Source organism: Diadema antillarum, unplaced genomic scaffold (assembly GCF_040938485.1).
Source record: "Diadema antillarum isolate AM-2024a unplaced genomic scaffold, OU_Dant_1.0 seq00000187_RagTag, whole genome shotgun sequence".
Lineage (NCBI taxonomy): Eukaryota > Metazoa > Echinodermata > Echinoidea > Diadematoida > Diadematidae > Diadema > Diadema antillarum.
Window position 1 is genome coordinate 1,430,714 of NW_027271251.1, and position 22,812 is coordinate 1,453,525.

The 22,812-nt window shown below is 41.6% G+C and overlaps 1 protein-coding gene across 1 annotated transcript in view; it reads left to right on the plus strand.

Moving 5' to 3' along the window:
• Window positions 1-22,812, plus strand: part of LOC139728607 (uncharacterized) — a 126,992-nt gene that overhangs the window by 71,966 nt on the left and 32,214 nt on the right. The window contains 1 exon segment of the mRNA XM_071639549.1: window positions 9,172-9,688. Coding sequence (XP_071495650.1) covers window positions 9,391-9,688 — 298 coding nt within the window. The 5' untranslated portion in view covers window positions 9,172-9,390.

Here is a 22,812-nt window from a genome sequence, read left to right on the forward strand (position 1 = left end):
ACAAACAGAGCAGCACGCAACATTTTTTTACGGCATTTCATGGAGCGTCTGTAATTCGCATGTAGCTTATTATGACCTAATTGTTGCACGATGAGCCCGAAGGGATAATTATACATTTGGGCTCAATGTTGTATAACGGGTGGGTTACATGATCCACGTCAACCTGCTGTCCTTGTTGAAATGGACAAATAAGGAAAAGCTGTTAGGACAGCCATTATCAAATTATGATGATCACCACGATAAACTCGATTATCTTCCTAGTCTGTTCAAGAAGTACCCAGGAAGCGTCCCCTAACAAGTGTTTCTCTCGCTTTGTCTTGTGCCCATGGAATAGTGTAGACTACAGGCTCATTTCATAGAGCGGTTGACAATATCATTGTTACATGACTACAGTTTGCATCGCAACAGATTAGTGTTGAGCTTTTTTTTGTGTGTTTTTTTCCCAGCTATTGTCATTGTAACTGCAACAATAAACCTGTTGAAACAGAGTTTTAAGTAAATGGATGAAAATCGTGCGCTTTGCAAATACGAGCTTTTATATATGATAACTGGTTGACAATGATTATTATCACAGAATAATTCGTATTCACTAACAAAAAGACATGCCAGGATATACAGTCGTGTTAGAGGTAGAACCCCGGCGGTCATTGACCTGTTCAACCTTCTCCTCAGCTGTGCTATTGTTTACTCTATATGCGAGTATTGATTTTGCTGTTTTCCTCAGTATTACAACCTTTACTGACATCGCTTAAAGAAACGTAACAGAGTCCTTCATCTTCCCTTCAACACAAGCCGATTAAAGTGCCCTGCTTTCTACTTTCCGTGGCAATGGCCGTCTTCGTAAGATCCACGGCTGAAAAGGTCATGAATATGATGTGAGTGTCGACATCATTGTAGGCCTACATAATGGCAGTGTTTGATATTTTATTGATGTCGTCGAAGAATAGTATTACGTTCTGTCCACAAGTGGGAAATTCAACTCTTTATTCGTTGGATTTACATGATGTGATGTGAGCATTGTAATTTTTTACCACTGCCATTTTCAACCATCTCCAGCTTTCTGCATTTTTCCCTTCTGACTTCCCTTCCACACGACTGCTTTCCCGTTCTCGAAGTCTTAGTAATGTCTCTTTCGCCGACTTTCCCCGTCTGTCTTCTCTCTCTTTGAACAAGTTCTTTTTCTTCTCTTTTTTTTTTTTCTCTCCGATCCTTTTTTCTTGTCACATGGGCGTGGAATCGTCCTTCGTCTGCACTCGCTATTCATTTCCATTGGTTTGTATTTTGGAGACAGACGAAACCTTGTATGTCAACAGAGACGATGTTGTCGTTTGATCGCACCTGAATCCTACTCCAAATCGTGCCTGATGTATACCCGAAGAATAGGTATACAGACATGATTTTATTTCGATTTGAGACTGTGCTGTTGAGTGAAATATGAACGCTCGCCACATGCAACATATGTCAAGGGAGGAAAATCAATATTTGTTCCACTTTTTCTTTCCCTTCGGCAAATAACACGCTAATTGGAATTACGAGTATTCAAATGGGTTTGTCTTTGTAGAATAGGATTGGAAGAAATTTTCAGGAAGAAAAGTAATGAAATTCAATAATATGGTGTTGAGTAATGGTATGATTATGATTTAGAGTCTAAAGCACGGGTTATAAAGCAGAAGAACGTGTGTCTCGGATATGTAAGGACATACTGCAGTGTGCGGGTGATGGGTTCCATGTACCGTTGATTAGTATATTCAATGAAGAGTGTCCTGAGGGGAAAGATCATACGAGAGTACTTCTGTCAGACACAAGATATGGACTAGAAAAGAGCGCTAGCAGGGGCAAGCTGCAATCGGTGCTCTGATCGTGGGCCATTAGCGGGTCCCCTAGTCTTGCTCGGCTTAACTATCTCTTTAATTCGTATCTCGTGCCCTCTGGTTCCTCATAAACATCATCGTTATGCAATGCAAATAATGATAAAAACAACAACTGCGGTTTCTTATGGCCTCGTGAAGATGATCTGACTGGCTGTGTGCGATGTTAACCTTCAGGAAGCGGCGTTCCGTGCCCCGACGTAGGTCTTCAAGGAGTGAAAAGAGGAGGGGAAAGCTTTCAAAACTTTCTGCCAGTATTCTTTGGCTATCGTTAATCCAAATCTGAAGGGCATTTTTCGTCTGAGAAGAGACAACACGAAGGGCGATTTTCTAAGAGCACGGACAATTCGCAAAGGACCCTTTGAGTGCTTGTAAATGTGCTCCAGGGACATACAGACACTATTTCTTGATGTGCACAGTATTCCCGGTATTATGTAGCATGTTGTTTGTCCGTCTATACTTGAGTCTTTTGTGGTTATGTGATGCCAGCAATGGTTTCTTTCCTCCAGTGTTATCATGCAAGGTCTACATGAGACAGAAATCATGAATCAACTCCCACCTCCATTATTGTTGGTCTGTGGAATGGTCTTACAGCTGAGGCGGTCACAACTTCTGAGAGGTCTTCGCGCATTGGTCTCGAATCATTGCACTCCCGAAGTTCTGCTAGCAACGGATTCGAAGCAATCACTGCTCATAATCTGAAAGTTGGTATCTGTACATGCCTATGTGTAGAAGACAAGACGCAATATTTCACTGAAATCGAAAGAACTGCTATTTTCCTCGATTTGGCAGCGTGCCGGAGGAAGTGACAAACTTTATTTGTGTGGCATGATGTAAATTTTCACAGCCGAGCAAATACAATACGTGCTCGGGTCATCTTGGAACGGCCTGACGGGTAGAAGTATCATACGACCCGAGGAAAAGAGAATACATTCTACATTCCTGGTTGTGCTGCTTCTTTTCGAGTATTTTGATGTCTTGTGACAGTTGTTTCTTTCGAACTGAGAGAAAAAGAGGAATAGTTGACCCCTGAAAATTGTGCTCAGTGTGAGCTTAGTCGGCCCACGGTCAACCTCATGCTCGTTCAGTAGTAGGCCCATACCGAGGTATTCGCACTAAACTCGGCAACTCGGGAACAGCTATAACACACGGACACGCCCAGCCTCTGTCAAATGACATGGAAACGGCTGATATTCAGGTACATCTCAACACCTACCACTTTTTCTCTCCTAACCTCCTCCTCCTCCTCCTCCTCCTCTTCCGTTTCCTTTCTCTCTCAAGCATACTCGCGAGGATAGAATTCCACAACAGATGATGATCTATTATCTCTGGGTCTATCCTGAATAATTGTGATTAAATATAAATTGATAAATGATCAGCGAAACGACAAGTCAAGAAACCCATCACCTCTCGCAGGCCTGTCGGCGTTTTGGTGCGTCACATTTCTAAACCCCTTAGTACGAGAGTCTGCAGTATATTTTGAACAAGCAAAGGAAAATTTGTTGTTTGACCAACACTTCCGTTATCCCATAATGAAATGCATTTTTTATAATGGTGTGAATAGATGAAGAAAAAGAAAAGGACTCGAACTTAGAGACAGGGCGTGTATGGTATGTGTTTTCTTTTTCTAAAGTCATCAAACAAGAAGCCAAAAAAGTACAAATATTTGTCGTGGCAAAATATTGTGCAAACATCGCAGAGTTCATGATAATGAAGATCTCTGAATTTACACTGAATGGCGTTACATATTTGTATTGTCCAAGAGGGTACTAAAGGCAAAAAAATGGTAATGATAACATAATCTGATACTGTCGACGACATGGCAGCGAGTTTGAAGAGTAGACACTTATCCTTACCTTTGGAATACGTGCAGGTCTGTCTGGGAAACGAAGTTATTTCGCGGATGCATGTAGGCAGAAATGTTTGGTAAAGTTCAAAAGTTGATGTTGTTTTTCGTCGTTCTTGCGGGAGACAAGGGTATTGTCAGTCATCCGGAAGCAAATTCAGCACAAAGTCGGCACCCTGATGAGTCTTGAATGTCATTGAATAATTGTACAATGCCAGTCTTTGTGTGGGTCTATTGTCTATATGTGTGTATGCTATGCGTACGCGTGTGTGGGCGCTGAATAGGCCACAGTTTTAGGATAACCTTTGTGATGACATAAATGATAGTATGTTACATCCTCTATATGACAGTAGCTTACATGCATGTGGTCAGATTTGTTAAAGCGGATCGTCACGGGCGATGAACAACAAATTTTCTGATTGCGCTGATGAAAGGGAACCGTATCACGATACATCTAAAGTGTATTGTATTACTGCCACTGAGCTTTGTGGTGACAACGACGTCATTTCTAAATGATCGTATCTTTGCCATAGTTTCTGAAACTTCCGCGTCGAAAAAAAGGCATCCACGCAACTAAATTCAATATAATATCGTGAGGAAAGTACACACGAATCTACAGCCTAGTTGTGAAATGCAATAATTCTGAGGCATGTGGCTTCGGGCGTGGCGGGGTGAAAGTGCACCGACTGAGGGGTAGGCTCCTACTCGTTTCTTTAAGGTATCCCTGCTCTCCGTTTTACAACACTATGGTGGAGATCACTTTGCTTTGACGAAATGAAAATGAAACCAAAAAAATGTGAACAGGAAATGTAACTGTTCATATATCACCTTTGAAGATATAAACTCCGTCGAGTACTAGTAGTTGCATTCGTGCTGAGGGGCTACGTCACTATTTGCAGTGTGTGCAGGGCTGTTAAGTGTAAATCGAAAGGAGTATGTTGTGGAGTTTGTGTATCTGTTTTCACATGATACACGTTGGATGTGGGTTGAGTCCGCACGTCCCACCGATTAGGTGGATTTACGCACAAATCACTCTCTTCTGACACATAATGCTTTAAAGGACACACTATATCCAAACGCTGCGGTTGGCAAAATAGATACATTTCACCGACATAACATTTTTTCGATAACATCCATTCAGCTAATGACATCAACTTTTCCATGGCCGTTATCAACTGCTGTAGGGCATAAAAACGATCAGCCCATGCTAACATGTGGCATAGAATATACGTCACCGCAAAAGTATGCAGGGCTTTTCGGCGTGTGTTCACTGGTCTGCAGAAGATTCATGTAACTTGCATTGGTATAAGATGGTGACTCCAAGAATAAGATGACTATTGAAGTGTCAGACATCTCGACTAAATTTCCTATCTCCCGCTAGACATGTAGGATGCACTCCTACACAGATTACTATCATCATGTCGATTTTTTTTTCTCGATAATACAATGAAGCGAGATATGGACAAACCCCACTGAAACAAGTTTGTACCCACACTAAACCAAAGTGACCAACCTCTATCAAAATGCTTACAACATCGATTTACGTACCTCCGTAGTTCTGAGGGCGGCATCCTCTTCATTATGCTCATCGGGTTCCTATACTTGGAAAACTCTTCATTTTCTCTGTCGTGTATCCTCATTATGATGTCTCCATAAATGATCTCTCCTGATGTTTTCTTGTAAACATTTTGTTGTTTTGTTTGGTAGAATGCTCTTTTTGTCATCTGTTTCACTTTAAGGAGAGTTTGTTATCGTGCCTTCTACTTTCATCGCATATTTATTGGCTTTCACTTTAGAAAAAAAAAACTTTCTTCGTACTTGCTCTTTTGCGTCACTCACGAGTCACCTTGTCACTGGTGTTGCCGATAATGCTAAAAGTAGGTACGTTATATGAGTGACCGTTGAGTTACATGAGTTACGTAATATACCTTTCCAAACTGGACTACCCAGTTGATCCGAACATGGAACTGCTAGTAGCTCCACAATCTGAAGATGTAGCCTGCTTTAACACGTTCTTGGTGTTGGTGAAATATAGCTGGAGTGGTGGCCAAGGGGAAGGATGGCTGGTGTCCTCCTCTTTCTTGCAATTGTTGCATCATGAAGGAGGTTTGCACCACCGCGAGTGTGATTGGCACAAAACTGCATTTAACATCGGTTCGGATTGCTGCTCCCTGTACCCACAAACTACATACATTACCATTACTTTTTGTGGTATGAATGGTAATTATGGTTACATTTCACGCCTACGCCATCTAGCCCACGTTCGTGGTCTCACACATCTTCATTGGGGTTGGTTTGTGCGCGAGGAGAAGTAAACATACATCACGAACTCATAAAGCTGGAGGTTGAAAAGATATGACCTTTGCTCCCAAGAGGGAGAGAGGGAGAGAAACAGACAGACAGACAGACAGAGGGAAAGAGAGAGAGAGATGAATGGGGAATGGAGTTGGAGGAAGATGTATTCTCATTCTCAACTCACGTTACGACGGACTCTGAAAGGAGAAGGAAATACAGTTAATGTGGCATCAGAGCGTCATAACAAGTGATACCTGGCACGGACTACATGAATCAGTCCCAAGCCCATGCAGAGATGATGCATTGCATGATGTGCAAACTATCAACGTTCAAACGAGAACCGTCAAATTGCTGTGTAAAACATGATACAAGGTTGTCAGCCTCATCTTCTTGTTTGTTTGTTTGTTTGTTTGTGTGTGTAAGTGTGTGTGTGTGTGTGTGTGAGGGAGAGAGGGAAAGAATTATTTCGCATTTCGCTGCAAAGTCATAAGTACGAGAGCATCAGGATCTCTGGTTGGGTTAATGAACGATGTGAAATAATTTGCTATCAATTAGGCCAATCTTTGAGAATATGGGAATGAAGATGTTTGATATGCACTTGTCGAATGTTCTGTCATTCTAAAAACTGATGCCGTCTGAAAGAGATGAGAGCACTGTCATGATTTTTGTTCTTTCTTTTTGCATGTTTGTCCTGGGGATTGAGAGAACAGGCTGAGCAAATGTTTGTCTTGTGTGGTTCTGTTTGCTCGGTCGCGATCTCGGATGAAATCCTGTTTGAGAGTCGAGATCTTGTTTGAAAATTATATAGGTGACAACGATTGTAAACACAACACAAGAGGCCCCTTTTCTTTCTCCTCATACATAGCCCTCCTCTCACACAGCATCTTAATGTAGAAATGTGAAAACACATGTACGGTCATGATGAAACACATTCAACACCAAGGAAGTCATTGATTCAGGACACGCCCCTCCGCTACAGGTCATCTCACAGAAATACACAGACTAAGCAAGGGACAACTGCATTAATTATTTACTTTAGTTTGTTGTCTTTTCATTAGTGCGGACTTCATAATGCACACCGTGTCTGACCGTGGTTCTCTTTTCATTGTCTGTTGGGGGAAAAAACAGATGTGAAACAAGTTTTAGAGCACATCTATGATATGAATTACATTATCATAACCCCAGCTTGTCATTGGTTTGTTGTTGTTGTTGTTTTTTTATTTATATAACCACTTAAAAAAGCATGTACCAAACCAGTACCAAAGTACCAAACAAGTCTGCTTAATAAGTGATAGGCTTGATTATTTTATCAAATTTCACATTTTTCGTTTCGCCCTTTTTTTTTTAGTGTAAACGTCATCCCATTTGGCAAACTACCTTGCAAATATGCGACATGCAAAGAATCACAAACTACAGGACGAAAACGGTCATACCTAGAGGCCGAAATATGGCCACGCAATGAATCGTTTTCTGACTTTATTTACATATATTCTTTTCCATAATATCTGAATTTGGGTGAGCAGTAAATCTGCTCACTTTCTCCTGATTTATTCCCCATTGATCAATTGCTTGCGGCAATAGACGTTTTCGAAGATTTTTCCGACACTTTCATCAGCCGAAAATAATGATAAGCTAAGGAGTGAATGAAGAGGCAGGTCCCTACTTTAATTCGTGGCTCATTATCCCAACCTAATTTTTGTAACATTGAGCGTTTCCTGTATGTGGGGTTGTTTTGTCACGCTTGTCCATGCCTCGCTGCTGTTAAATGTGTGTGGGTGTGTGTGTTTGTGTGTGGATTCGTGTGTTTGTGTGTGTAATCTTGAGCAGTTGTTTGGGGCACATGCATTCATGACGCCAGACAGCGTGCAGACATGTTCGAGGTGTCCCGCTGTGAGGGCTCATCCTTGTTTCACGTGTGCCTGTGCCTCTTCTCTTTCTTTCCCCTACGCCTTACTCATATTCTGTTGTCATGGAAACGGCATCGACTCGCTGGCCAAAACAGATATTGACTTCGCCATGTTGAGTTTTAAAGAATTTGGAACTTAAACAAGCTTTGGTTGTTGATTAATCATGTCACTATAGTTACCCAAATGAGCAATGCAGACCCACATTGTATTACATGGAGACAAAGCTCTGAGAAAGAGGTGACAATTTTCTATGGTAACATCCCTCGATATAGGCTTTTGTAGATGTTCAGATACTCGGAAGAGGTTTTTACACTCGTCAGTGCGAATTAACACTTCTACACGTTTGATATGGATATGGTAGGGAAGCAGTGATCACATTGGGTTCTTTTTCGTTCGACATGCACCTTACTCCATTTTAGTTGGTGCTTGTTTGACGGACGTCTAGCAATGCCATTAAAGTCGTGAAGTTTTATACGTCTGCATTGAGTCGATCTATTGTTGGAGTGTGTAAACAAAGGCTAGTCATCGCAGCTCTCCGTGTTTCTTCCTCTCTATCTATCCCCCCGTTTCTCCGTGCTGCATTGTCTTCAATGTTTGATTTCTGCTTAGTCTGTATGTTGGCTGCACAAGGAAGTGCAGCTCCAACGCCTTGTCTGCCAGAAAGGTTGAGGTTCACGTGTGAGATCTTCCGCGTCTGTGTCTGTGGGATGCAGCTCAAGCTCCTCTTGTGATCCGGGATGTTGAGTTTTGTGAATCGTTTTGTCGCGCTCTATTGTCGGATGGATTGTCTGCATGATCAAAATCTAGACACTGAGTAGCAAAATGTTCACGATTTCAGAAGTTTGGTAAGTTTGTAAAAGTTTTGAACTGTCGAGTGTATACATGCACTAATATGCGTATGTGCATAAAGGTGTGTGAAGTATGGCAATTTGCTTGTGGTTGCGATATGTTTTTGTGTAGTGAACTGAGAACATTTTACTCGTATATAAGATATCTAGCTGTAGCGGTATTTGAGTTTGGCTAGCCAAACTGGGATTGAATTGACTCTGGCGAGGTCGCCTGCCTCGCACCAATACATTTTCTATTGAATGTGCATTGTGAAAGGAGCCCCCTCGAAACGATTTGAATGCCTATTGTTTGTGCGCACAGGCTTGCTCAGTGGGCTTAGCGATGCCCCTCCTTGCTCGCTCTGGCCCGTTTTCCTCTCCCCCGCACTAACCTCGCTTCTCTCGTTTGTTCTACGCACTATTGGCAGGTCTACGAGGGCTGTGAAAACTCGCGGTAGTCCCGCTCAGTCCTGATCGCACTCTCACTCGACTTTTCCACCGAGAGTCACTCGATTTGCAACAAAGTGCCAAGGACACTGACAGACACACGAACACATCTTCACCCACCATTGGACGCCAGGGCGACTCGGGAAGTCACTCATCAAGAGTTCTACATGCTGTAAGTTTGGAACAGCCAACCGCACAGCATGGGGAATAAGGCCTCTGCCTCGGCGAGCATAAGCGTCGAGGCATCGGCTGAGGCCGATGTGGCGGCGGGGGAGCCAGTGAAGAAGAAGAGGCGCCTCAGTTTCAACCGCGTCCTCAATGCCTCATTCCGTCGATCAGGCCGGGGTCGACGGAGTAAGCGCAAAGCAGGACGCAGTGACGAAGGGGGCGCTAAAATCAGCGTTGGAGCCGAGGCACCGAAAGTCGACATGGACATCGGAACGCCAGACAGCACTAAAATCGGAGTGGGCGGCAACCTCGGTTTGGGGGCAAATGCTGGTAAGCCATCTTCTACTTTGTTTATCACATTTTGTGTGTATTTTATATCTTATATTGTCATGTAAATAAAAAGACACAAGAAAAGTTTTATGTGCGTGGCATCGCGAGAGCTGCGCTACGAGTGGCCAGCGAGGGCCACTCCAAGTCCGCGAAAGAAAGTCGACACAATTAACGTGCCCAATTCACAGGGGTGCTCGGGTGGGCTCGCTCCGCTTCACACAACAAAAAAGTCGATTTTACTGGTAAGGAAACTTGCGCGCTTTGTGTAATTAAGTCCGGAGTGGCGTATAGTCGAGTAGTTTGAAGGAATGTGGCGACGAGGCGAAGATCGACGAGGCGGATTAGCCCAGCCCATCCTAGCGATGTGACGCTCACTCCTATAAGATCATTTTTCGAGCAGTCCCTCTCCTGGACGCCAATATGCAGTGCTGCCGTGGCTCCCTGACATCTTCTATACGATTAGGTATGTTTTTTCTCCATCTTTGCTCTCCAATCAGATTTTCTAATTTTGCTCTCTAAAACTTTCTATGAAGTTGGTTCTTTGGATATACTGTATGTCTGAAGCGCTTATTGCAATGTGAGGTCTGTACAACATTAATATGTTGTATGTGATAGGTGAGTTAAGAGCGTGCTCCTCCTCCCTTCACCATTTAAGGATTCTACTTATAACCGTAACCCGAGGGTACAATTTTTTTTCGCGCCTTTCCGATATCAATAGTTTTGCGAAGGATTTTGTTTAGTGACCCTAATATCATAATGCGCAGCAATGGCGCCCATTTTTGTCCTTGGTTGTGCTGTATAGAATGGCAATACTGTTTTTTTTTTCTTCCCAGTCCCATTATAGTCTTGGTAGTTTGTGAGCGATCCATTCTTCGCGGTTACTGAAGAAGAATGGATGTTATCCATCGATGTAAGCACGCGGGTCGATACTACTTTGCCCCAGGTACAAGCACGCCATGTACACTTTACCAGCGCACTACCGCGTCCACCGAAGTTGGCGGTAGTCAGCGCATTCATGTCAGAATATGCCAACATTTAGCAGATCTGATGTGAGGACTGTGTTATTTAAATGTTCTGATCAACCCACGAGGGAATTGTCTGTCACATTGCTCGAAACAGGGGTTGTTGACTCTTCTTCCTCTGTAAAACTTTTACCCATGTATTTTGCCCTCCCCCCGATGAAGTGGTATGTTCCATTGACACGCCCTGCTACTTGTTGCACGCTGTCAAGTTTTGTACAAGCGAAGTTACCCGCGGTGTGCATGGCGTGTTTGTAAGGGCGAGGAAACTACATGCATGTTGGTGTACTGAATGGCAGCTCTGTTTTCGCTTTGGATCAGAACTACCACGAAGGGTTCTCTCAAAATACACTTGAGTAGAGATGAATCAAGTAGGGCTACTTGGCGCTCTTAGCTTGTATATTTTATGCTCTTCTGTTGCTCGATTTTCAGTCTTTTTTCAGAGTTTTAGCGAGTATAATAAAAGTCGGTGAATGGTGACGAGAAGCTGCAACTTGGTGAAAATCGGGAGGTAAAATTCATATCCTCTCATTGGGTTCCCTTTGAGACTTTCGGATAGAGTTGTAATAACTCTACATGTAATATTCCATTTTCCCCATTCCCGATGACACGATCGCATCACGGCAAAAATGTCTTCCAAAATGTCATCTACTCTGCAAATTACCTTTCCAGTTTGTAAGTAGCTCTTATAAAGGGATGGTATTAGTATTAGTTGAGGTGAGGATTCAGCTTTTAACTTTTTGCGACTCCATGAAATCTTAAAGAGCATGCAATTCTACGAGGAATTCAAAGTATATTTGATGAAAATTGGTTTTGAAATGGCTGAGATATCCAAAAACAAAGTAAAACAAAGTAATCCTAATAAATGGTCGGTCCCACCTTTTATTAGAATCACTTTATTTTGGATATCTCAGCCATTTCAAACCCAATTTTCCTTAAAAATATTAACCAACAAACTTTGAATTCCTGTTAGAATTATGTGCTCTTTCATATGTCGTGATAGATTTAATCGACGTGAAGGACACAACATCCATTAGTTGAAAAAGAAAATCTGCATGACCAAACAAACCGTCTCTGGGATGACTTTAAATTCAGTGTTACTCATGTCGTTTACTCGTTGGTATTCCACCGTTTATTAACAAAATCGACAATCGATGTTCATGAGGTCGGTCTGACGATCACAAGGAATACAATTTGTGCAATATTAATTTTAACCATTATGATTTTATTCTGATATTAGGTCCTGTCATGAAGAATAAACACAAGTCTTTGGTACCAAGCAGTTGCATTCATAGTTTTGTCGAGTCGACATGACTCTGTCTTGAGTAAACCCCCTGCTGAAGTGTTGGCCCCATTTTGCTAACTCGATGTGGAGGTCATAATTCTGAGACCATAACGCGCGGGTGTATTACACCTCAACCCCCTCAAATTCACTAATATCCCTGATGAGAGAAGTAGGAAAAAACAACAGGAACAACAACCAAACAAAAGAAAATAATGTGTGACTGGCTTCACAAATTCTGCGATATTAAAAGTTAAAGCTCCCTATTCGCGGGATTGAATCCTCTGCAGCGATATGAAGTATAAATACGTCTAGAAGGGTTATTGATCCATGAGGCGATATGGATCCGTAAACGTCACGTTATCCTAAATGACTTATCTTTGTATAAGATAAACAGACAAGTAAACAAAACATGCACACATTGGATGTGCCGTGCCATCACAGTGGAAAAAGGAGATACATTTACACGTTCTACCTCCCTTTCCATTACGCCAACCTTCAGCCCTCTCTTGTAACTTGTAAGGGACATTGAGACCTCAATAATTCACTTTTCGAATCTGAAGCTACTAAGTGTGTGTTCGTTAAATAGTGATGCATCACACAAACGTGTCTGCCATCATGTTGGAATGCCTACTAGGTATGAAATCTGGAAATGTCCCTCAATCTGATTTCGTTTATTAAGGTCTTTTCCATCAAAAAAGATCAAAATAAAAACTCGGATATTTTCTATTGATTAGTTTCGTTGGACTCATGTCACATCGTTTCACGCATCAGTTGTTTATAGTAAAATGTTGGCAATGCATGACAATATATCGTGTTTTTTTTTATTAAAATGACGTATAGATTGAATCAATATCTGATGTGATTGAACGTGAAACGTAATTCCACTGCAAGTATCCATGGAGTGTCTTAATGGTTACCATCGAGGCTATTTGAATTTACCCCTGGGATATCAACGTTATGTAAATGATAATAAAAGTGATTGATAATGATAATTGTATTGCATTTGCACAAAAGAAAAATTCTGCTTCAACTGTTATGGTGATCTTTGTGTGTGTAATGGGGGAGGGGATATCTAAGGGGGCTACTATAGTCATTCTTAGCTTCATACATCAATACAAGTGGAAACCATATCAATCTATGATAAATGTTTGATGGTTGACGTCGATATAAAGAGTAGGCCTACTCTATTCTTCCTTCGGTATCTATTGGGACAAGAATGAAAATCGTATCATCTTTTTTTTGACGTATAAGGAGAGATACTGACAGTCCGATTAGATATAGTACAGCAAACTTTTTTTTTTCGACTTTGACCTCCGGTTCAATCCTGTTTCCTATACTTCCATGTCACGCCCTTTCCTTGCCGTTTTAATATCACACCCATGACTAGAATATTTGATTCTCCATCCTGCTGTGTTTTGTTAGTACCGTGTAGTCTGACATTCGAACCTGCCCGTATGCAGTCGTGTCTCTTTCTACTGTATAAAAAGCGTTTTTAAACGCTCCTAATCTATAGTAAATGGGAGCTTAATTATACCTGTGAATACCCACTGATTTTTCCGTTGGCCGTCAACTTGCTCTATCAACTACTAGTAGTACATGTACTTTTTGAAGATTTGTATTTTTAAAGAGAAGAGAAAAGTCATGGCAGCAGATCCACGCGGTGCATGGAGGGATAAAAGGGCATCTCCCCCCTTGAGACGAAACAACAATATTTTGATTATAAAGGCTAGGGCGTTCGCTGAAAGATAACATCATAAATATGTCATTCTTTACCACCCAAAAGTTAGTGACTAGTATGTAGGACCCTACACACGAGTTACCGACACACCCAGTGCAATGCGACATTCGCTTCTACCAGGGAGGTGACTGCGTTGCCTCGGAGGTCTCGTGCAACATGGACGTCAGCGCCCTAACTGTCATAACTGAAATTATTATCCCATACTGGCACTTATCCACTGTAATCCGACTTCTTGCGTGAACTTAAATTTGATTGTAGAATTTAAGTATAAACGGGAAAGCGATTACTCATCATCTCGATTGCTACTTGTAAAAAATTGAGGTCAAACTTGTCAGTAGTGACTTAAAATATGTATTTTCCCAATGTCTGTTTGGCGAGGATGGTGTTACCACAATGTGGTACTCTCATCGTTTAGATTGTGATGACGAACCATGTCAAGGTCGATCATCGGAACGGGTCTGTACTAGATGTGCGATGTGTTTGATGCACGCAACAGTCATTTGGAGAACCAATATAGGATACGAAATGCCGAGAAGCAAGTGTCTTTCTTACACTGCAAATTAGAGCTCGAAAATCAGTTGGGTCTTCACCTCTCTGAAATGCGCACGACATCGCCTGCTAACAAGTTTCAATTTTGAGGAATTCCAGGGTCGTGGGTTCGAGGTCAAAAGGACCAGACGGATGAGTTCGCTGCAATCACTCGGCACTTCATCCACATCGTCCTCAGCGGGCTGGCGATGCAACCTCTGACCGGAGATTATCCCCAAGCCTGCTATTTCACCCGTCGGATGTGATGTACAACCCGCAAGTCTCCGTCCCCTTTCGTGTACTAGTACAATGCTTCATACAAATACCACGAGCGCTGCAATGGTGAAAATCATATTTTTTTAAATCACATGCTTATGGGCGTGAGGGAGGGGGGGGGGGTGTGTGGAAGGGGTGAGTGAACCCTTGATCAAGAGCCAATTATGCAAGACAAGATGCCACAAAGACCAATTCATTTTGCATGAACGTAGTGAGACAAAGAAACCACCAATGGAGAGGAATAAGAATTATTGAAGAAAAAAAAAAGGAAAAAGAATATCACGTGTGAGACAGCAGAAAATACTTTGATGAAACTCATGCTATCTTAATTTTTTTTTTGCCATTGAACCGCTCTCACTCCTCCCACACACAAAAAATGTTGTGTATAGCTGCAATGTCGCTTGCTCATTACTCTTTCGTCCATTAGCCTTTTGTGTTTTTATGTCTGTTTGAAATGTCACGAATATCACATTTAGGGGTTCTACTTGTCATACATGTATTACACTGTGATGTATCATAAATCACACCAATTCCGCTGCAGAAAAACTAAACCTAACGAAGATTTATTCTTATGAACTGGTGATCAATCATTTGCCGTTTTCCATAAAAGAAAAATTGTGTTTACGTGCATGTGTGAATATACCAAAAACTACATTTCTGTAAATAGTTTAAATTTCGGATCACCCGAACGATACTTGATGTCCATATTGACAGTCAAACTGCCGGTATAATCAACTTCTGTTAAACTGGTTTGTTGGATTTCGCATGAACTTTTGCTGGCTTGTGTCTGTGTTACGATAAGGTTCACAATAAAGTTAAAAGAAATCAGCTGATATTTATGTGGTAACTAGAATGTCAATATGTTTATGTTCCAAATAAATTTGACATAGATTTCGGGCAAAAATTATTAGACATGTTTTGTGTCATAAAACATAAGAAATGTATAGGAATTTATTGATTTAAGGCGGAGCGCAGCCCCAGAACAAAGTAAAACAAACAAAAACTGATTAACAATAAGCTAATCACCGCTTGAAACCAAGTAGTTTTCTATAACGCGTAAATTGTTTAAGTTCCTGCAAAGTATAGTATATTTTTTTCCTATACTTTTTTATGATATGACACGAGGGTAAGAAGCAGGTAGCAATAATTAGTGGTCAGTGGTTTGGGAGAGCTTCAGGCCGTTAGATGCCAAGTTTTGGCTGACCATTGAGCCAACAAAAAATTCTCGAATGACCACAAAACAAATATGTGCGTTTTAAGTAAGAAACCAGCACCTCCATTGCGCCACCGAAATGTTTGGAGCAGATGCAAAACTCGATCAGAGGTACAGGCGTGTCAGCGCCCCTGACGTAAAAGTTCTTTTAAATGAGAAGCTCTGGTTCTGAATAGCCCACGGGTCTCGAGATATTTACTAGCAGCCAGGAAAAAGAACATGCGGCTGCAACGGGACTCGCTCTTGACCTCGCTCGACCGCGTCACTGGAAGCACACGGCCAATGTTTGCTACTTTTGTGGTTTCCGAATTCCAGCCATCGCTTGTTTGTGAAAAAAAATGAAATAAAAGTAAAAGAGAGAGGGAGAGAAAAATAGAGGAAAAGAAGGGGGTGATGAGGAGGAAAAAAAAACGATTGCTCGAGGGTTACTATTGGTTGATGAAGGATGTCGACTTCGCTCAGAAAAGAGAGACGGAGAGGAGAAGTTGTTGAGAGGAAATCTGACTGGCAGTGGAGCTGATTGCCATGGTATACAGGCAAACCTTGAGTACATAAGTGGAAGAATCAGAGCAAGGGGAAGAGTGCAAACACGTTCCGCTCCATCTACAGGTGGGGAGGGGTGAGGAGCGTCGGTTGTACGACACGCCATTGCACTGAATATGGGTTTGTCGTAGTTTGATTTCTTCTGATAATCGTTAGCCCTGCAGTGAGTGCACATTAAGCGTAAAAAGGGTAAAAAAGGGCTTGCCTTAACACAGAACAAAGACACCACACAAAAGAAAGCCAGATTTACCTTAAAGATATGATAGAAATGTAGAGAAGGTTATAAACTTTTTAAAGTTTTAAGTATAATGCTCATGTTCGATTCATGTAGGGCCTACATATGATAGTCTTGATGGTAACAGCTTGAGTTTCGTCCACTGTTTTACTGTTGATCTTGGTGATACGGCCGGATTGCTTCAACTAGCAACCTTACGTAATATCATCAAAGAGAAAGGAAAATTGCAGAAAATAGCATTTAGACGAAAAGAAATGCCAGCATCGGCTGAGACGTATGGACTTCGCTGGATTATTCTAAGTGCACCAAAGTACAGTATTATTTTTTATCCAGAAATCAAGTTGTCGAAACTTTGATCATGTATATTATGCAGTCCTAACTTTACATGCTTGTCTTTGAAAGTTCAAACCTCATCGAGCCGACGGTATGACCGTTTCACTGCAGCAGTCAGGACATTGATCGCCGAGGAAACTTATCAATGTGTAGTCACGTGACAAACAGTGACACGACTCTTGCTGTTTGCAGTCAATTGAGTCATGACGCTCAAGCTGTTTAACCACCGGAAACAATTTTCCGTGAAGATCCGAAAAGAGGTCGTGAAGTACAGTACTCATCATAGTACCATGGTCGGTCCATGATAGTACGAACCCGATGCCAGGGAGAGAAACTCATTTATTTTTGGCGGTTTCTACATTTTACTGTTGTCATGATGAACAAATGCCAATCCTTATACTTGAGCAGGGAGGTGTTGGAGACCTGAGTAGTTTTGACAGATATCTTGACCAGATAATCTAATTGGCGCACCGCTGACCCACATCAGACGTGCTCAATCAAAACAAAGACCAAAATAGGAGGGTAAAAGACAGTGGGGGAATACCCAGGGTAGCGCGAGAAAGGGTATTTCCCTTTCAGCGAAGGCTTTGACTATTTCCGGTTTCCAGGCCCCAGAGGTGCCCTCGTTGTTGATGGTTGGGCTGGCTGTTAGAGCGTCAATAGAAAGATGAGTAGAGAAGAGTTACATAAAAGACAGCAGACCCTAACTGTTTCACCAGTCAGCACAGAAAGAGACTTTCGCTCTCGTGAAATCAAATCCCCCATCTAAGTAAAAGTAAAGCAAAACTAAACAAAAGCAAAAACACACAAAAACAATCCCGAAATGTACACAGTATAAATATCAAACTGTCTGCTGTTTTCAGGACCCTATTTCAGAGAGTAAATTAAATGCAAATTATGACAATGACAATTACCGTTCTGGCAACTTTCAACCACTTGCGAGCGGAAGTTGCCTACATTGGCATTGCCTGAATTATATCAGGTCGTAGGTCGCAACAATCTTCATTAACTGTCCGCTACTTAAAATTGCTATATTTGAGATTCCCCTTCTTTGCCTGAATGCGTGTACAAGTTAACGGTACGAGGGTACCTGGCGATGCTATAAGGGGTAATGATAATAGTGGCAGAGCGCGTGTAGGTTTAATTGCTGTAACGCTGATGAAGACTAAATTGTTCTTCATTTCACTATTGGGCATGGATTTTTTTGTTAATCTGAACTATTTAGAACTCTTAGAAGGGAGGGCATTTCATTCGATGACGGTCTGAAACCCAGCTGGAGTTACAATCGTCATGTCATGTCAATTTTCCTGTCAATCATTTTAGTAATCTGTCAATGTCAGAAGAAATCACGTGGCTTCAAAGAACGATGAAAGAACGGCATTTACTTAGTGAAATGACATGTATTCATTTACCGGAACGACAACTTGTAGGAATTCAGATGCAATCATTTTCTTCCAAGTTCAACCCTCAAATTTCCCCCAAAATATGAGCCCTAAGCTACACGGGTCCATTTACTATACGATGTGCCACGTTTATCTGCTTTATGGCTCGTGTCCACCAACAAAGCCTGTATTTACACGTTTCTTTTTCTCCATGATTAAAGCCGTGTCTCCTAAATTACACCAGCGAGATAAGGAAAATCAACTTTGCTCTTTTCGGCAGTCCCATTGATGTTTTCAGTGGGTGTAGTAAAACAGGATAATCATCCAGTTTGGCTGTGTTTTTTTTTTTATACCCAGGGTTTTACTGATTGGACTAACACCACCTGATAACATGGCAAACTATGAATGGAAGCAAATACCATAGGTAGGATGGTATTTTGCTCTGCCAATAAGCTAGCTTGGGGTTAGCTCATGTGCGCATGTGTACAAAATACGACCTTCCTTTTTTTTCTCACGTTGTTAGGCACTTCACTCGAATTAAAAGCGATAAATGCAATTTGCTTGTCCGACGTAACATTTATGGAATTCATTAGCCATGTTCAAACAAAGGATAAACTTGCTTGTACCAGATGGCCAGAATGGTCCATCCCTTTTCTGTTGATATTGTCAATTACCACCATCCTTTTTCTGTTGATATTGTCAATTACCACCTTTGCTGTCAGGTGGATGTGCTAGCAAGCATCATTTATAAAGATTTACTTGGATAACCATGAATGAATTTGTAAACCAGCATAAATGACCCTTTTCTGCCTATGCGCAAAGCGGCACCCCGAATTGACTTTCACTGGGGAGACGTTAAGGCTGCGTTCACATAGAAGTATACTATTCGGGTATTCGGGCTCGTTTTTCGAGGGCACGCGAATAGCTTGAATCGAACGATAGGATTTCCTCACACCGGTTCACATAAGAGGGCACTATTCGAAAGTACGAATAGCTGCGAAAAGTATAGCAAAGTGGGAATCGAGCTTGTTCGATTTTCTTGCAGCGTATACCGTCTCTCGTTTATGAAATAATGACACTTTTGGTCTGGATTTGCCCTTTAGCAAAAATAAGCATGTAGACTGACATTCTGATGCAGTTTAGAAATTGTTAATAAGATTTGTTGGGATGTAGGAGGAAGAAATCCTCACTGCATGGGATGGTGAGTTGACGGTGCGGGTGGCGGTGTATTCGGTGCCCGAATACCGAATAGCGAGTACCGAATACCGAATACCGAATACCGAATACTTCTATGTGAACGCAGCCTAACAGAAATTCTTCTGGCGTGTCCACGATGCGGTTTCAAGGGTTTTCGTCATATGAACGGAGAATTAACACATTATTCATATAAATATGTCTGTGTTGTGGGGAGGGGGTGGGTGGGGGAGGGGCTTTTTAGAGGCTTTTTAGAGCGGTAACTAAATCCAATGCACCATTTAAACATACACAGGATAAAACAATCTGCTAGCGCTTTTGGGAGTAGCAGCTGTTTTACGTCGGGACCATCAGCTTGCCGATGGTCATGAATGGGTTTATTAGAAACTTTTTTAATTCCCTTGTTGAATGTTTCAGTTGATTCCTCTTTTTAGAGTTTGAGTGAGTGTGTATGTGACTGTGTGCATGCATGTGTGTGTATGTATGTATGTGTGTGTGTGTGTGTGTGTGTGTGTGTGTGTGTGTGTGGAGTGTGTGCCGCGAATGACGACTCTCCTGCACCCTTACTGTTAAGCAATCATCAAGCGTTGTACTTGTAGCGTTAATTTATCTATGGAGAATTTCTCATTTCACCATGTTAGAATATAGATATGTCCAGGAATTTGAATTTTATGTTTTCCTTCCTTCCTATATATTGACTGGCCTGGCACGAATGTATGTAATAATGGATGGATGATTGAGGCAGTTTAGTATTGTCGCTTGCGTCTCATAACACGCTTCCAGCCCCGCAGTATGGTACACGGGTAATGCTAGAAAAGGTACCGACGCATTGTGCCCGTGGAAGGGACAGTATTCTTTGAAAGGGCAATCGATAACCCAATACCGTGGTCATTGTGTGTTTGTTAGCTTGAAGGTCTACAATAACAGACTCATTTTTTTTTTAGTTCTGTGTGGCAGTCAATAGGTTCGGCAAGTACAATGCTGAGCTGACGGGTCACCACCTCCTCTAGACTGGTCAGTGCAGTAAGACGGGTGTGCCTCTTCTAACCCACGCCAGCGTGCGATGGATAGTGATTTACTACTATAGAAGACAAGAGAATCGGGGAGTGGGAGTTTATGCTAAATGGGGGAGGGGATGTGTGTGGGGTAAATGCGCCTTGCTCCACTGAACACATTCACTTTGTTACGGTAAGCATCACGCGGTTACATAAGCAGTCGGCGCCACGTTTGCAGTTTCTTCTTCAGTTTCCACCTAAAATGGCGGATAATCTTTAGTAGGTCCAAGGAGGTACAGGTTGAAGAAATCATGCATGAGAGCAAGAGTAAAAACTTGCTCTACTCCACTACTGGCTCATGACGTATGTGCGTTCGAAAATAAATCGCCTATTTCGTTTCTTGTCTGGAGGGTTTTTAAGCGTAAAGTATATTTGTGTTTGTGTAAGTTATATATAATGTGTGTGTATATTTGTATATTTGTGTATTTGTGTGTTTACATGTATGTGTGCTTGTGTTTTTACATGTATGTGTGTTTGTGTTTGTAATGTAAGCAGTCGACAATTTCAAAATGGATCTTTTTTTTTCATCATAATGAATACTGAGTATATAGACAGGTCAGCAGTTTAGCATAATGCCTACGAAAAATAATGAAGAATACAATTGCCATTGCCACTTTCTGTCGTGTAAAGCCGTTTTCCAATTTTGTGACACGCGCTGCAGCTTGACCGACCACTTACAAAGTTAATGAAATTGATTAGCTGCAGAGAATGACACACCATATCATTTAGCATTGTTTAGTGGGTACAAGTTCTCGGGAGGTTATTATATACGGAGTGTCCCCTGTGGATGGAGATGAGTTGTTAGCTTCTAAATATTCACTGCTACTTCTGCTGCAGAGTGAAAACGTGTGGTATTTTAATACAGACGTAAATGCCCCTCGAAAGTGATTTCATAGTCTCATTTTCATTAGAAGACAAATGCATTTCATATATAACGTTGAAGAGCAAACGCGTCTTTGCACTTTTGGAGTTTTCAGTCCAAACGGCAAATTCAGAGGGACTGAACACGCAACATTACTAGTTAGTGTTATTCGTACAAAAACAAACTGCTCTTTGCTCTATGTGAACAATATTGTACAAAATCGTAGGCTCGTAGAGAGAAAGAAACCGTTAGAACTTAAGAAAATGACTAGAGTTCCACAAACAACGAGACACATTGGCAACATAAACACGCACGATTTTTTTACTGTATCATCTCTAACGCTATTTGACACTTCCAATGTTTTTGATGGCTCGACAGAAAACATCATTTTAAGAACACAGGGTGTCAAAATGTCCCCAAAGATGTGGGTTACGAACAACACAATGGAATCTTTCCAAGGTCACGTCCTTTTACATTATTGCTCTTCCACAGTAGTTACAGCCACTTGTCAGCCTCTGAATATCTATCTACAAAAATAAGTTAATAAGCCAGTTCCTGACTTTATATTATGTCTTGCGTTTTTTCTAACTTTTTACGTTTTATAATCATGATCTTCGGAATAGAGTGAAAAAGGCAGTGGATAATGGATATTTTGGAGGTGTTATTTTATGAAACTCAACGCTGCCTCGTACGACAGTTGTGATGAGAATACTGCCACATAAGTTATACACCCAGTCAATGGTGATTATCTGCCAGATGATTTTTAGATGATCTAGAGAACGGGCACAAACTTAAATTTCGCACTATTTCGGGAGACATATCAGTCTGATATCGAACAAGTCAAAATTCAGCGAAGTGCAACCACTCGAGTTGGTATGATTTGGAAAATTGGACACATAGGCCCTATACTCACACACGAACAGCACACGCACACTCAGAAACAAAACACACATACACACACACAAACAGCGCAAAATTTCATATCTCTATGAAGACTTTGGTTGTTCAATTATTACAATGTACGCGATGCTTCCGTTTGGTTCTGTAGTCAATCATAGCAAGACATAGACTGTATTTCTTATTTATTCATTTATTTTTTTTTAGAGGAGAATGTTTGCTCGGGTGTAGATCTATAGATGATGAGAAAGCAGAGGAGTTCAAGTCCGATATTATTCCTGTGTGTGTATGTGTGTATGTGTGTATGTGTGTAAAGAGGTGTTACGTACCCATACAAGTTAAACAAGACATTTCCTGGCATAGGGTATGACATGTGTTGAATACCATGGTAACCACAGTCATGCAAAATGCTTTACTACACGAGACCGCAAGGCAGAGAGATGTACAAGTATAACACGTATAGTAGCCGATTATTCACGACGAGCTCCGTGTGTGCCTTGTCAATTCCGCCTTACTTAGTTCGCTGACACCAGATTTTCTTGTCGATGTTATGCACGGCTAAAT